This window comes from Nansenia antarctica (assembly GCF_963989245.1).
Source record: "Nansenia antarctica genome assembly, chromosome: 5".
Lineage (NCBI taxonomy): Eukaryota > Metazoa > Chordata > Actinopteri > Argentiniformes > Microstomatidae > Nansenia > Nansenia antarctica.
In genome coordinates this window covers 73,462,361-73,475,734 of record NC_137690.1, presented here as the reverse complement: position 1 = coordinate 73,475,734, position 13,374 = coordinate 73,462,361, and the positions used below count along the sequence as shown (strand labels likewise).

Sequence of the window (13,374 nt, the reverse complement as noted above, 5' to 3'; positions counted from 1 at the left end):
CACAGTAACCGATGACATCATGACAGTAACTGATGACATCATGACAGTAACTGATGACATCATCACAGTAACTGATGACATCATGACAGTAACTGACGACATCATCACAGTAACCGATGACATCATCACAGTAACTGATGACATCATGACAGTAACTGATGACATCATCACAGTAACTGACGACATCATCACAGTAACTGACGACATCATCACAGTAACTGATGACATCATCACAGTAACCGATGACATCATGACAGTAACTGACGACATCATCACAGTAACTGATGACATCATCAGGGGTCGTACTTACGGGTCGTCTGCGTCGCTCTCCGTCTCGCTGTCGGCCCCGCCCCTGGCCGCGGGGGGGTTGTCTGAGGGGGGGGGCGGGCGGGAGGGGGAGCCCCTCTCTGCGTCTGGGGGGCCGGTCCGCCCGTCACTCACCAGGGCCACCCCGCACCGCGGCTCTGGACAAGAGACCACATTAGAGGAGGGAGGAGAGAGAAGAGAGGAGGAGGGAGGAGAGAGGGAGGAGGGAGGGAGGAGAGAGGAGAGAGGAGAGAGGAGGGAGGAGAGAGGAGAGAGGAGGGAGGAGAGAGGAGGGAGGAGAGAGGAGGAGGGAGGAGAGAGGAGGGAGGAGGGAGGAGAGAGGAGGGAGGGAGGGAGGAGGGACGAGAGAGGAGAGAGGGAGGAGAGAGGAGGAGGGAGGAGAGAGGAGGGAGGGAGGAGGAGGGAGGAGAGAGGAGGGAGGAGAGAGGAGGGAGGGAGGGAGGAGGGACGAGAGAGGAGAGAGGGAGGAGAGAGGAGGAGGGAGGAGAGAGGAGGGAGGGAGGGAGGAGGGAGGAGAGAGGAGAGAGGGAGGAGAGAGGAGAGAGGGAGGAGAGAGGAGGGAGGAGAGAGGAGAGAGGAGGGAGGAGGGAGGAGAGAGGAGAGAGGGAGGAGAGAGGAGGAGGAGGGAGGAGGGAGGAGAGAGAGGAGGGAGGAGAGAGTCACCTTTGCTCTGATTGACAAGCTGCTGGCCGTCCGCAGGCTGGGCGGGCGCCCCTGATTGGCTGGGCTCCAGGAAAGGGACCAATGAGTGCCAGGGGAACACCGGCACCGAGCGGGGCTCCACATTGGTCCAGACTGAGGGAGGAACAGGAAGAGGCGGGACATCTCAGTACCCTTCATTACATGGGTCCATGTCTGGTGTCAACAGTACGTTTCTAAAACTAGCGCTTGAACTTTGCAACTTGTCTACATCAATATCACTCAATATTAATCAATCAATATCCATGTCTATATTTGCTTGCAAGCAACACTCAATGTCAACATGTCCCAGTCAATGGTTTTTAATGCTGTTTGAGTGTTTACTGGCGGCCTATTTTTTAGGTAGTGGGTTAGCTATGATGGCTATGATGCTATGATGCTATGATGCTATGATGCTATGATGCTATGGCTATGATGCTATGGTGCTATGATGCTATTATCCTTAATCTCATCTCATATACCCTCATACATATACCCTCATATACCTCTCATATACCCTCTCATATACCCTCATATACCTCATATACTCTCATATACCTCATATACCTCATAACCCTCTCATATACCCTCATATACCCTCTCATATACCCTCATATACCCTCATATACCCTCATATACCCTCTCATATACCCTCCATATACCCTCATATACCCTCTCATATACCCTCATCATATACCCTCATATAAAACCCTCATATACCCTCATATACCCTCTCATATACCCTCATATACCCTCATATACCCTCATATACCCCTCATATACCCTCATATACCCTCATATACTCTCATATACTCTCATATACCCTCATATACCCTCTCATATACCCTCATATACCCTCTCATATACCCTCTCATATACCCTCATATACCCTCTCATATACCCTCATATACCCTCATATACCCTCATATACCCTCTCATATACCCTCATATACTCTCATATACTCTCATATACCCTCATATACCCTCTCATATACCCTCTCATATACCCTCATATACCCTCTCATATACCCTCATATACCCTCATATACCCTCTCATATACCCTCATATACTCTCATATACCCTCTCATATACCCTCATATACCCTCTCATATACCCTCATATACCCTCATATACCCTCATATACCCTCATATACCCTCATATACCCTCTCATATACCCTCTCATATACCCTCTCATATACCCTCATATACCCTCATATACTCTCATATACCCTCTCATATACCCTCATATACCCTCTCATATACCCTCATATACTCTCATATACCCTCATATACCCTCATATACTCTCATATACCCTCATATACCCTCATATACCCTCATATACCCTCTCATATACCCTCATATACCCTCTCATATACCCTCATATACTCTCATATACCCTCATATACCCTCATATACTCTCATATACCCTCATATACCCTCATATACCCTCATATAACCTAATTTCCACAGAAATCCACATGAAAACGGAAGTCGGGCAAGAAACTTCCCCTTTAAGGCTCTGTGCCCTGGCTAGGACCCCTGGGGGGGTGTTCCATCAACGTCGCTAAAGGAAAATCCAGGCTTATTATGAAAAATGTCAGACTTTTTTCTTTTTTTTTCTCCATTTCTTCCATTTTCCTTTAGCGACATTGATGGAACACCCCCCAGGTGTGGCTTCTTGCAGCTACATGGGTTTCAATGGTCACCCTGAGAAGGTTTCAAACATCCCTCCTCTTTCATCTGTTAGATAGAGACAGCACACACACACCTCACTCTCACACACACACACACACCTCACACACACACACACACACACATTTCACCTGTTAAGACAGAGACAGCAGACACACACACACACACACACACACACACACCTTTCATCTGTTAGACATAGAGACAGCACACACACACACACACACACACACACACACACACACACACACATACATACACACACCTTTCATCTGTTAAGACACAGAGACAGCAGACACACACACACCTCAGACACACCTCACACACGTTTCATCTGTTTAGACAGACAGCAGACTAACACACACCTCACACACAGAGACAGCAGACACACACACACACACACACACACACCACACATCTTTCCTGACACACGTTATTAAGATAAACACATTCAAACTCACATGAACTGCAGTCAGTGTCAACACAGACTCCACAGTTGCTATGGTTATACTCCAAAAGCCAATTTCCCAGCTTACAGAGACCACGGAAACCACATTAATCTATGCAAATGCTTGTGTATTATTATTTATAGATTCATATTTTAAGTAATCAGTATGAAGAAGCGTTGTGTTGAAGAGGATCAGGCGGAGGCAGACAGAATACACACCCTGTGTTCCCGTCTTAACAGACGAGAGTGTTACCATAGCAGAGAGTTACCATAGCAGGGTGTTACCATAGCACTGGGGCTCCGTTAAGGACATTATAAATGCTATATCGCTTCAGAGGTTATAGAAGGGTACTATCAACAAGCTAATGATCAAGCACTAACTATCTAACCAACTAACTAACTGACTAACTAACCAACTAACTAACTATACAGCTAAATCTAAGAGGTTAGTCATATCAACAAGCTAATGTTCAACTAACTAACTAACTAGCTAACTAACTAAGTAACTAACTAACTAAACAACTAGCTAGCTAACTAACTAACTATACATCTACATTTAAGAGGTTAATCATATCAACAAGCTAATGTTCAACTAACTAACTAACTAACTAACTGACTGACTAACTTACTAGCCAACTAGCTAACTAACTAACTATACATCTAACCCTAGGAGGTTAGTCATATCATAACAGAGGTGCAGTTGATAGATTGTAGATCATTAATGTGTCTGTGTAGACCATCTATCTTAAGGCACTTGCCAAAGAATGTGTGTGTGTGTGTGTGTGTGTGTGTGTGTGTGTGCGTGTGTGTGTGTGTGTGTGTGTGTGTGTGCGTGTGTCTGTGTGTGTGTTGTACACTAGCGTCTACAAAGCAGACACTCCAGCGCTAACAGGCACTAATGCTAATGTAGTACACAGTATCCATGACAACGCTGGATACGATTACTCCTTGGCGGCTCAGTACTAGAGGAAAAACCCATTGGACGTGGCCTTGGCGACCTGCCGAAGAATGGGTAATTGTCTGCTATTGAGAGGTCTGAGTGTGTGTGTGTTTATGTGTGTTTATGTGTGTGTGTGTGTGTGTGTGTGTGTATGTGTGTGTGTGTGTGGGTGTGTGTGTGCGTGTGTGTGTGTGTGGGAATGTGTTTGAAAGACTCCTCATTCCGTTCGATACCTCACTACGAGCCCCGTCCTCCCATTTCTACCTCCGCCAGCCTCCTCCGCCAGCCTCTCCCCCTCCAGCCTCTCCCCCTCCAGCCTCTCCCCCTCCAGCCTCTCCCCCTCCAGTCTCTCCCCCTCCAGTCTCCCCCCTCCCCCTCCAGTCTCCCCCCTCCAGTCTCCCCCTCCAGCCTCCCCCCTCCCCCTCCAGCCTCTCCCCCTCCAGCCTCCCCCCTCCCCCTCCAGCCTCTCCCCCTCCAGTCTCCCCCCTCCCCCTCCAGTCTCCCCCCTCCCCCTCCAGTCTCCCCCCCTCCAGTCTCCCCCCTCCCCCTCCAGTCTCTCCCCCTCCAGTCTCCCCCATCCCCCTCCAGTCTCCCCCATCCCCCTCCAGTCTCCCCCCTCCCCCTCCAGTCTCTCCCCCTCCAGTCTCCCCCCTCCCCCTCCAGCCTCTCCCCCTCCAGTCTCCCCCCTCCCCCTCCAGTCTCTCCCCCTCCAGTCTCCCCCCCTCCAGTCTCCCCCCTCCCCCTCCAGCCTCTCCCCCTCCAGCCTCCCCCCCTCCAGTCTCCCCCCTCCCCCTCCAGCCTCCCCCCTCCCCCTCCAGCCTCTCCCCCTCCAGCCTCCCCCCTTCCCCTCCAGCCTCTCCCCCTCCAGTCTCTCCCCCTCCAGCCTCCCCCCTCCCCTCCAGTCTCTCCCCCCTCCAGCCTCCCCCCTCCCCCTCCAGTCTCCCCCCCTCCAGCCTCTCCCCCTCCAGCCTCTCCCCCTCCAGTCTCCCCCCTCCCCCTCCAGTCTCCCCTCCCCAGGCTCCCCCCTCCCCCTCCAGCCTCCTCCCCCCTAGCTTCCCCCCCTCCCCCTCCTCCATCCTCCCCCTCCAGCCTCCCCCTCCATCCTCCCCCCCCCCCCCCCCCCCAGTCTCCCGTGGTTCTCTCACCTGTGCCGGGCCGTCCCATGATGATGTCCTTGCGGGGGACGGGGTGGGGGGAGTCTGCGGGCAGGATGAGGGGCAGCAGGGCGGTGGGGGAGGGGTGGCAGGCCACGGGCTGAGGGAGGCCCTCCCCCCCCACCCCGTCCTGGTGGCCTCCGGGCCCCTTCCTCTCCCTCCCTCCCCCTGAGCCGCCTCCCCCACCGGACGCCGGGCCGCAGGTGGAGCTGGAGACGGGTCCGCTGGGGGCGGGGCCAATGTGCGTGGGGTGGCCCCCTGCCGCGCCCCCCCCCGGGGGGGTCAGGGACTGGGAGGAGGTCACCAGCACCAGGGTGGAGGCGGGGTTGCGGAGGAGGACCGCCCCACCCCCGCCGTTGGCGGCCGTGGCGCCGTTGATGGGCACGGGTGCCTGGAGGAGGCCGGGGGTGGAGGAGAGGAGGAGGTGGGGGGGGGGCTGGCTGAGCTCCCGGGACCGCCTCCCCCCCCCTCCCGCCGCCTCCCCCACTCCGCCGCCGCGCCTCCCCCCGTCCGAGAACTTGGCCAGCGGCACGTCCGGGTTCCGCACGATGACGGGGGAGTCGCGCAGCGGTACGATGCGTCGGGGGCCGCCTCCTCCGCCGGGCTCCCCCAGGGGCAAGGGGGAGGGCGGGGTGGGGGACACCAGCATGGGGGGAGGGGTGGAGGCGGAGGACGGGGGCCGGCTGGCGGAGCTGCGCGGGCGCGGGAAGGACAGGGCGGACAGGGAGGAGCCGGGGGGAGGGGGGTGGCCCTGGGGGGAGAGGACACGGAAGGAGCCGGGGCCCAGGCCGAGGCCGAGAGCGAGGGGGAGGACCCCGGGGTCGCACACCATCTGCTGGGGGTCGCCGGAGGAGGAGACTTGCTTGTTGATGATGGCGTAGTCGGCGGCAGTGGCGGCCATCAGCGGAGGGGGCGGGGCGTCCGGCTTGCCCCGCTGCTTGCTGGGGCTCATGGGCACGGTGAAGGTCAGGTTGGTCTGGAAGGTGGGCACGATCCCCGAGAAGTGGCGCTGCTGCTGCTCCCCGCCGATGACCCCCCTCTCCACCAGCCCCCCCATGAGGCCGGCGGCCATCTTGGTGCCGCTCAGGTGGCGGTGGCGGCGGCCCCCGCCGGGCGCCAGGGACAGCGGCGGGGGCGGGGCGGCGATGGGGCTGAAGGTGGCCGAGCGGTAGCCGAAGAGCGGGGAAGGCGACGGGGACGGGGCCGGGGAGAAGGGCGACTGGTTGGAGACGGGCGAGAAGGAGGGCGTGCCCGAGCGCGAGCTGCCCAGGGACACCAGCATGGTGGCCGCCTCGCACTCGTCGAAGTCGAAGCGCGACAGGTCCTGGGGCAGGAGGGAGGGCAGGACCAGGCGGGGGCGGGAGTCCCCCCGGCTGCTGGCCTCGCTGCTGTCCCGCGACGTCTCGTCCCAGTCGAACTCCGAGCTGGTGCGGCCCCCGCCGCCCAGACGCAGGTCGGACGGGGTGAGGGTACCCGTGCTGCTGGCCCCTCCCCGGTCCCTCCCGCCTCCTCCTCCCAACCCCCCGCCGCCTCCGCTGGCCTCCATCTCCTTGGTGCGCATGGACAGGTGGCGCGAGCAGTAGCCCCGCCGCTGGGACTCCTTGGAGCAGCCCTCGCGGGAGCACAGCCGGCGCCACTGCTTGCCGTTGAACTTCTTGCGGATGCCCGTGGGAGTGCAGACCACGTCGCCCTTCTTGTACTTCTGCTGGGCGGCCGTCAGGGGGGTCCTGGAGCGCGAGGAGGATCCGGAGCCCGAGCCGGAGCCCGAGCCCCCGCCTCCTTCCCTTCCACCGCCGCCGCCGCCACCGGTCGAGCCGGACGAGGGCGTCTTCTCCAGGGATCCCCGTGAGGAGGAGGAGGAGGTGGTGGTGGAGGAGGAGGAGATGGGGGGCAGAGGGGGCAGCTGAGGGGCGGCGATGATGGCGGCCGCGGCCGCCTCCAGGCCCAGCAGCACGGGCGAGGGAGGGGGCTGGTGGGGGTGCGGGTGGGGGTTGAGGGCCAGGTGGGCGCCCAGCGGGGTGCCGATCCCCCGCACCACGGACAGGTGGGGGCTGAGGTAGCCGGGGGGCTTGGAGAGGATGTGCCGGTGCTGGGAGACCCCCCCCAGGGCCTTGCCGCCAACCCCCCCGCCCACCGCCACCCCCACGCCCAGGGGGACCATGCTAAAGTGGGACACCTCGATGTCCTCCTCGGGGGTCAGGGGCATGAAGGGGTGTTGGTGGTGTTTAGGCCTCTCTCCTCTGTCCCTCTCCTGCTGCTGTTTCCTCTGGAGCTCCAGGTCCTTGTCCCGGTGGTCCCTCACGGGCAGCAGGCTGAGCACGGAGGCGGGGGTGACGGGGGAGCTGACCGTGGAGGAGGACGAGGAGGGGGGGGCCGTCCCAGGGAACACCAGCCCCCCCATCCCCAGCACGGACCCCGCCACCCCGGCGCTCAGCGCCATGCCGTGGCTGAGGCGACACAGCTCCTGCTCCACCTCCATCTCCTCCCGGTCGCACTCCCTCTCCCTCTCCCTCTCTCTCTCTCTCAGCCTTTCCCTCTCTCTCTCCCTCTCTATCTCCCGGCACCTGTCGGCCTCTGCCCCCTCCGGCCCCCCACCCCCCGCGGCGGGCAGGTCCAGGTCCCAGGGGGGCACCAGCAGACGGAGGCTCTGGCGAGACACCCACACGGCCTGCGTGGCGTCCGGACCCCCCCCCTCCTCTTCGTCGTCGTCGCCAGGGGGGGGCGCCCCCCCACCCAGGCCCCCGCCCCCCCTGTCCGCGCACAGCAGCAGCACGCGGTAAGGGTTGGCCACGGCGGGGTGGGTGTCCACCTGGGTGACCAGGCCCTCTCTGTACCACTGCCGCGGCCCCACCCCCACGCCCCCCGCCCCCTCGGTCACCCCTCCGTCCTCGGCACCCCCGAAGGGCACGCAGACGCGGGTGCCGACGGGCACGGGCTGGGCGCCGGGCGGGGGGGCGTCCAGGACGATGTCCACGGCCTCCTGCGGCCCCCCCTCGCGGAACGGGTAGCGGCACAGGGGCTTCTCCCCGTTCAGCTGGACCTCCAGGCTCCCCTGCTCCCCGCTGACCCTCCGCACCACGCCCGCCCGGAACACAGAGTCCATGCCCCCCCTGTCCATCTCCCTCCCCCACCTCCCCTCTACCCCCTCCCCCTCCTGGCCCCCGCCGCCGCCACCGACCTTCCTGGCCTGCCTGGCGAGCACCCGCTGGTTCTTCAGGCCCTTGGCCATGGCGTCGTTCAGGGCGTCGGTCAGGCTCTGTTGTTGGGGGGCCGTGGTGGTGTTGAGGGGGTGGGGGTTGGGCGGTGGGGCGGGGTTAGGGTTAGGGTTAGGGTTAGCTAGCACCAGGGTGTGGTGGTGGTGGTGGTGGTTGTTTGTGTGTGTGTTGTTGTTGGCAGGGTTGGCTGGGTGCAGCGGCAGAGGCAGCGGCAGGGGGAGGGGGAGGAGGGGCGGAGGAGGGTCGCTGACCTCCAGGTCGGCCGAGTGTTCGCTGGCAGTGTCGGTGGAGGAGCAGCGCATGGGGGGGCTGGGGTCCACCTCCGGTCCCCCCACCCCCTCCGGCGGTACCGCCCCCGACCCCCTTTCCCTCTCCCCCCGGTCCTCCCCCCAGGCGGCTGGTAGCGGGAGCGGGAGGGGCCCGGGTGGGGTGCTGTCCTGCGGGGGTCTGGGAAGGGTTAGGTAGTCCTCCGCTGAAGGTCTCCTGATGATCTGGCTGTCGGTGTCGATCGCCACGGACACCGGACCCGCGGTCACCTGACTGACCACTTGACCTCCACCGACACCTCCGCTGTTCTGCAGGGGCGTGGTTGTGGTTGTGGTTGCGCCCGGGTGGCAGGGTGGTGGGGGGGGGTGGTGCTGGTGGTGGTTCCCGGCAGCGGAGGCAGCGGCGGCGGCGGCGGCAGCGGCTGCGCAGTGCTCGGAGGTGTACTTCTTCTTGGGCACGCGGGCCTTGAAGGTGGCCGTCTTGCGGTTGGACGAGGAGGGGTTGGGGCTGTTGCTAGCGCTGGCTGCGCTGCTGCTGCTGCCGCTGCCGCCGCTGCTGCTGTCGCCCCCCAGGGACCTGCTGCTGCTGGTGCTTCCGGGACGTTCCTCCCCTGTCACCGCCACCAACGCCGCCACCGCCGCCTCAGGGACCCGCGGCGGACCCCCCCTCTCGTCTCTGTGGGCGGGGGGGTCGACCCCCCTGGGAGGAGGAGGGACGGCGGCCTCGGGGGAGGACTCTGAGGGGGAGTGGGAGGAGGACGACCTCTTGGGGGAGACGTAGCTGCCGTGCTGCTGCTGCTGATGCTCGTCCGACTCGTCTCTCCTGTCGGGGTCCGACAGGCCGTTGTTGTTGTTGCCGTTGTCCCCCCCGCCGCCACCCGGCACCCCCCCACCCCCACCCCCCCGCCGCTTCCCGCCTTTGGCCCGCGTCGACGGGGGGGAGCGGCGGCCTTGCTTCTTGATGGGTTTCATGATCTTCTTTTGAGCATTTGTGTGTTTTTTTGGTTGTTGTTGTTGTGCGGTGTTGTTGTTGTTTTTGTTTTCCAAGAGGGCCTTTCCTAGGGCCTTCTGGTGGGGGGGGCTGTTAGGAGGGGGGGGGGAGGGGGGGGGTTCCTCTCCCAAAACCTTTTCTCTCTCTCTCTCTCTCTCTCTCTCTCTCTTTCTCTCCTCCTTCTATTTTCCTGCTCTTCTTCCTGTCCCTCTCTTTCCTCTCATCCCTGATTCCTGGTATCCTGGGTTCCTGGTGTCTCTTGCGTCTCCAGGTCTTTCCGCCTTATTCCGGACCTGAAACAGAGCAGAGAACGACCCGGGAGTCACTCATGTGGCCTGGGCATTGTGACACGTACAAAGGCTATTGACTGGACAGGACAGGTATAGTAGCAGCCATGTCCGAAGCTAAACACAACATGCATCATTTAAAACAAAAACAACATTCTCAATTCAAAAATTCTAAAATTCTAAATTCCCTTTAAAATATGCATGGTACTGGTAAATCATTTTCCAGTCGAATTAGGCTGCATGTTAAATAATTTAAGACGTATTGTTGTTGGATATTACTGTTGGATCCAAACAAAAACCTAAAACATATTAATTAATATAATGTGTATAAATGACATAATGTGGTGTATTACATCATCATTACAATCATACCTTAACACCATATGTGACAATAACTTAAAACTAAATAAAAACGAAAAACAATATAATGTAGTGTAACGCAATATCGATATAACTATATAGTACAGCAGAATAGTGAGGAGAGCACATTGAGAAGTGCTTGCCCAGACAAGTCTGAGCACACACACACACACACACACACACACACACACACACACACACACACACACACACACACACACACACTGGTTTCTTGGCTGGGGCAGTGAAGGCGGGGGAATTCCTCGTTCACTCGCATTTCTGAGTCTCTCTCTCTCTCTCTCTCTCTCTCTCTCGCCCATGTCTGTCTCTGCCGTGACCTTTATCTATTTCGCTGCTGAACCAACCCTCCGTCTCTCCGTCTGTACTTCCTGTTATGGGCCATTACCTAACTTCCTGCCACTTCATTACCCCTCTCTCTCCCTCTTTTTACCCCCTCTCTATCTCTCTTTACTCCCTTTCTATCCCCCCCCCTCTCTCTCTATCTCTCTTTTTAACACCAGTTTCATGACATCTGCGAGAGAAGAGGCGGCGTCCATGTTGCCAACCTACGCAGGTGGCGAAGGAGAGGCCTAACTCAGAACCAACAAGTTACTTTGGTTGTTGTCAGGAGTGTGTGTGTGTGTGTGTGTCTGTGTGTATGTGTGAATGTGTGTGTGTGTGTGTGTGAATGTGTGTGTGTGTGTCTGTGTGTGTGTGTGTGTGAATGTGTATGTGTGTGTGTGTGTGTGAATGTGTGTGTGTGTGTGTGTGTGTGTGTGTGTGTGTGTGTGTGTGAATGTGTGTGTGTATGTGTGTGTGTGTGTGTGTGTGTGTCTGTGTGTAGGTGTACGTGTGTGAAAGTGTGTATGTGTACGTGTAGGTGTACGTGTGTGAAAGTGTGTATGTGTACGTGTCTGAATGTGTGTATGTGTGTGTGTGTGTGTGTCTGTGTGTATGTGTGTGTGTACGTGTGTGTGTGAGTGTGTAGGTGTGCGTGTGAATGTATGTATGTGTGTGTGTGTCTGTGTGTAGGTGTGTGTGTGCGTGTGAGTGAGTGTGTATGCGTGCGTATCACTGCTTTCCATTACATTACGGGTCATTTGTCCCGGCAGTTTCTTTTGAAACCCGAGGAGGACTTTCTGAACACACAACATCATGATTCAACACATTTCCTGTCATTATGATCCAGCAGAGCTCAAACAGGAGACGAGGATCTCCGTCTACGAGCACGAGAGTCTGACTCTCCTCTGCTTCGTCCAAAGGGGACTGGATGTCTGTAACACCGACACATGTTTAAACATGTCCTCAGGACAATGTATTTCATTTATCATCCAGATCTTCTCCTCTCCTCCTGCACCAAATCAATTGTGTAACGGCATTTTGTTTTGACAAGAGCACATAGAGACACAGTCGGCCGTGGAGTGTGAGTGTGTGTGTGTGTGTGTGTGTGTGTGTGTGTGTGTGTGTTGTGTGTGACTGAGCATGTAAATATTATTAAGTAGAGGAGGAGATTACATTGATACGTCGTCATCATATAATAACGTGTTGCCTCTCAGTCTTTCAGGTTGCACAATGTTGAGGTTGCTCAGAAGGCCACTATAACAACACTGTCAAACACGACGGCGCCAAGCGACTTTCCCCTCGTGTGACACGGAAGAAAAACATCCTACTCATGTCTGGAGATGTCAAATGTAACACACGCAAAATACTGATCGATGTTGCTTAAGTATGTACAGTATGTAGTAGCCTAATTGACACTCTCTCCACTTTCTTTCAAATCCAGTCTTAAAACACACCTTTTCACAATAAAGGCATATTTTGGTTTGACAAGCTGTATTTTTTTTGGTTTGTTGTTATATCTGACTTTGCTGTTTTTTTTGTGTGTTTTTTTTTCAGAGTTTGCTTTGTTGGTTTTATAATGTTTTGATGTGTGGTTTTATAACTATGTTTTGTAAGGTCAAGGCCATAAATAAAATGTATTATTATTATTATTATTATTATGTACTAGGAAGGTTATTAGCATGTGATAACGGTCATTATTTGGGGGATGCAAACTAACACAGTGGTATAATAACAGTTAATACATCTGGCACAACAGTAACAGGCTACTTTAATACTCTACTTTAATACTCTACTTTAATACTCTCGACTCTCACACGCACTAGTTAAGCCGGTTAACACAACAGACACAAACTTACACCTCACTTTGACTTTCTCCCCAATGTGAATTGATTGAATTACGACACTACTGGACTAATCCGACCCCTAAAATGGTGTAGCTGCACTGTAAAAAAAAAAAAAATGCAAACGATAGGAAGAATGTCGTCAGTGCTGAATAGTACCGTGTGTGTGTGTGTGTGTGTGTGTGTGTGTGTGTGTGTGTGTGTGTGTGTGTGTGTGTGTGCGTGCGTGCGTGCGTGCGTGCGTGCGTGCGTGCGTGTGTGTGTGTGTGTGTGTGTGTGTAGTAGTACTATCAGGCCCTGAGCAGCTCTCCTGACGCACCAGGCCTCCACACACTCACCCGCTAGGCCGCTTCACACAGCAACGCTCATCAACCATGTTATTAAACACATCTAATGTTTATAAACAGCCTGGATCGTATTAGTAAACAAACATCTATAACATCGATGCATCTTCTATAGGGGCCTATATATATATATGAGAATGTTATCATAATAAAAAAAGTCATGCTAACAGACACCTCCTCTGATACATTGTAACAGTCTGTCGGCTACTTCATATCGGTCACCCAAGGCAGAGCAATAACGTTATTAATGTGGCCGATCGCACCGTGACAGTCGGTGGAACACAGTGGCAACACGCACCGCATCACGACCGAGTGGAAAACGCAACATTTTTGTTACAATAATAATAAAACAAAACAAAAAAAAGTCCAGTGGTTGGTGGCTATAAAGTGGAAACAAGGCCCCTATGCGAGCCCTATGAAGGACAGACTCCTATCATAATGTGTCCTGAGAAGAGACTAAAGAGTATTATGAAGGAGTGTTAATAA

General features: G+C 56.3%; 1 protein-coding gene across 1 annotated transcript in view; it reads right to left on the bottom strand.

The window, feature by feature from the left end:
• Positions 1–9,695, bottom strand: part of cica (capicua transcriptional repressor a) — a gene marked incomplete at both ends in the record, with an annotated part of 21,896 nt that extends 12,201 nt beyond the window's left edge. The window contains 6 exons of the mRNA XM_080531954.1: positions 311–464; positions 991–1,122; positions 5,234–8,498; positions 8,709–8,766; positions 8,818–9,460; positions 9,617–9,695. Coding sequence (XP_080388080.1) covers positions 311–464; positions 991–1,122; positions 5,234–8,498; positions 8,709–8,766; positions 8,818–9,460; positions 9,617–9,695 — 4,331 coding nt within the window. The remainder of the gene's footprint in view (positions 1–310; positions 465–990; positions 1,123–5,233; positions 8,499–8,708; positions 8,767–8,817; positions 9,461–9,616) is intronic.
• Positions 9,696–13,374: the final 3,679 nt, after the last annotated feature.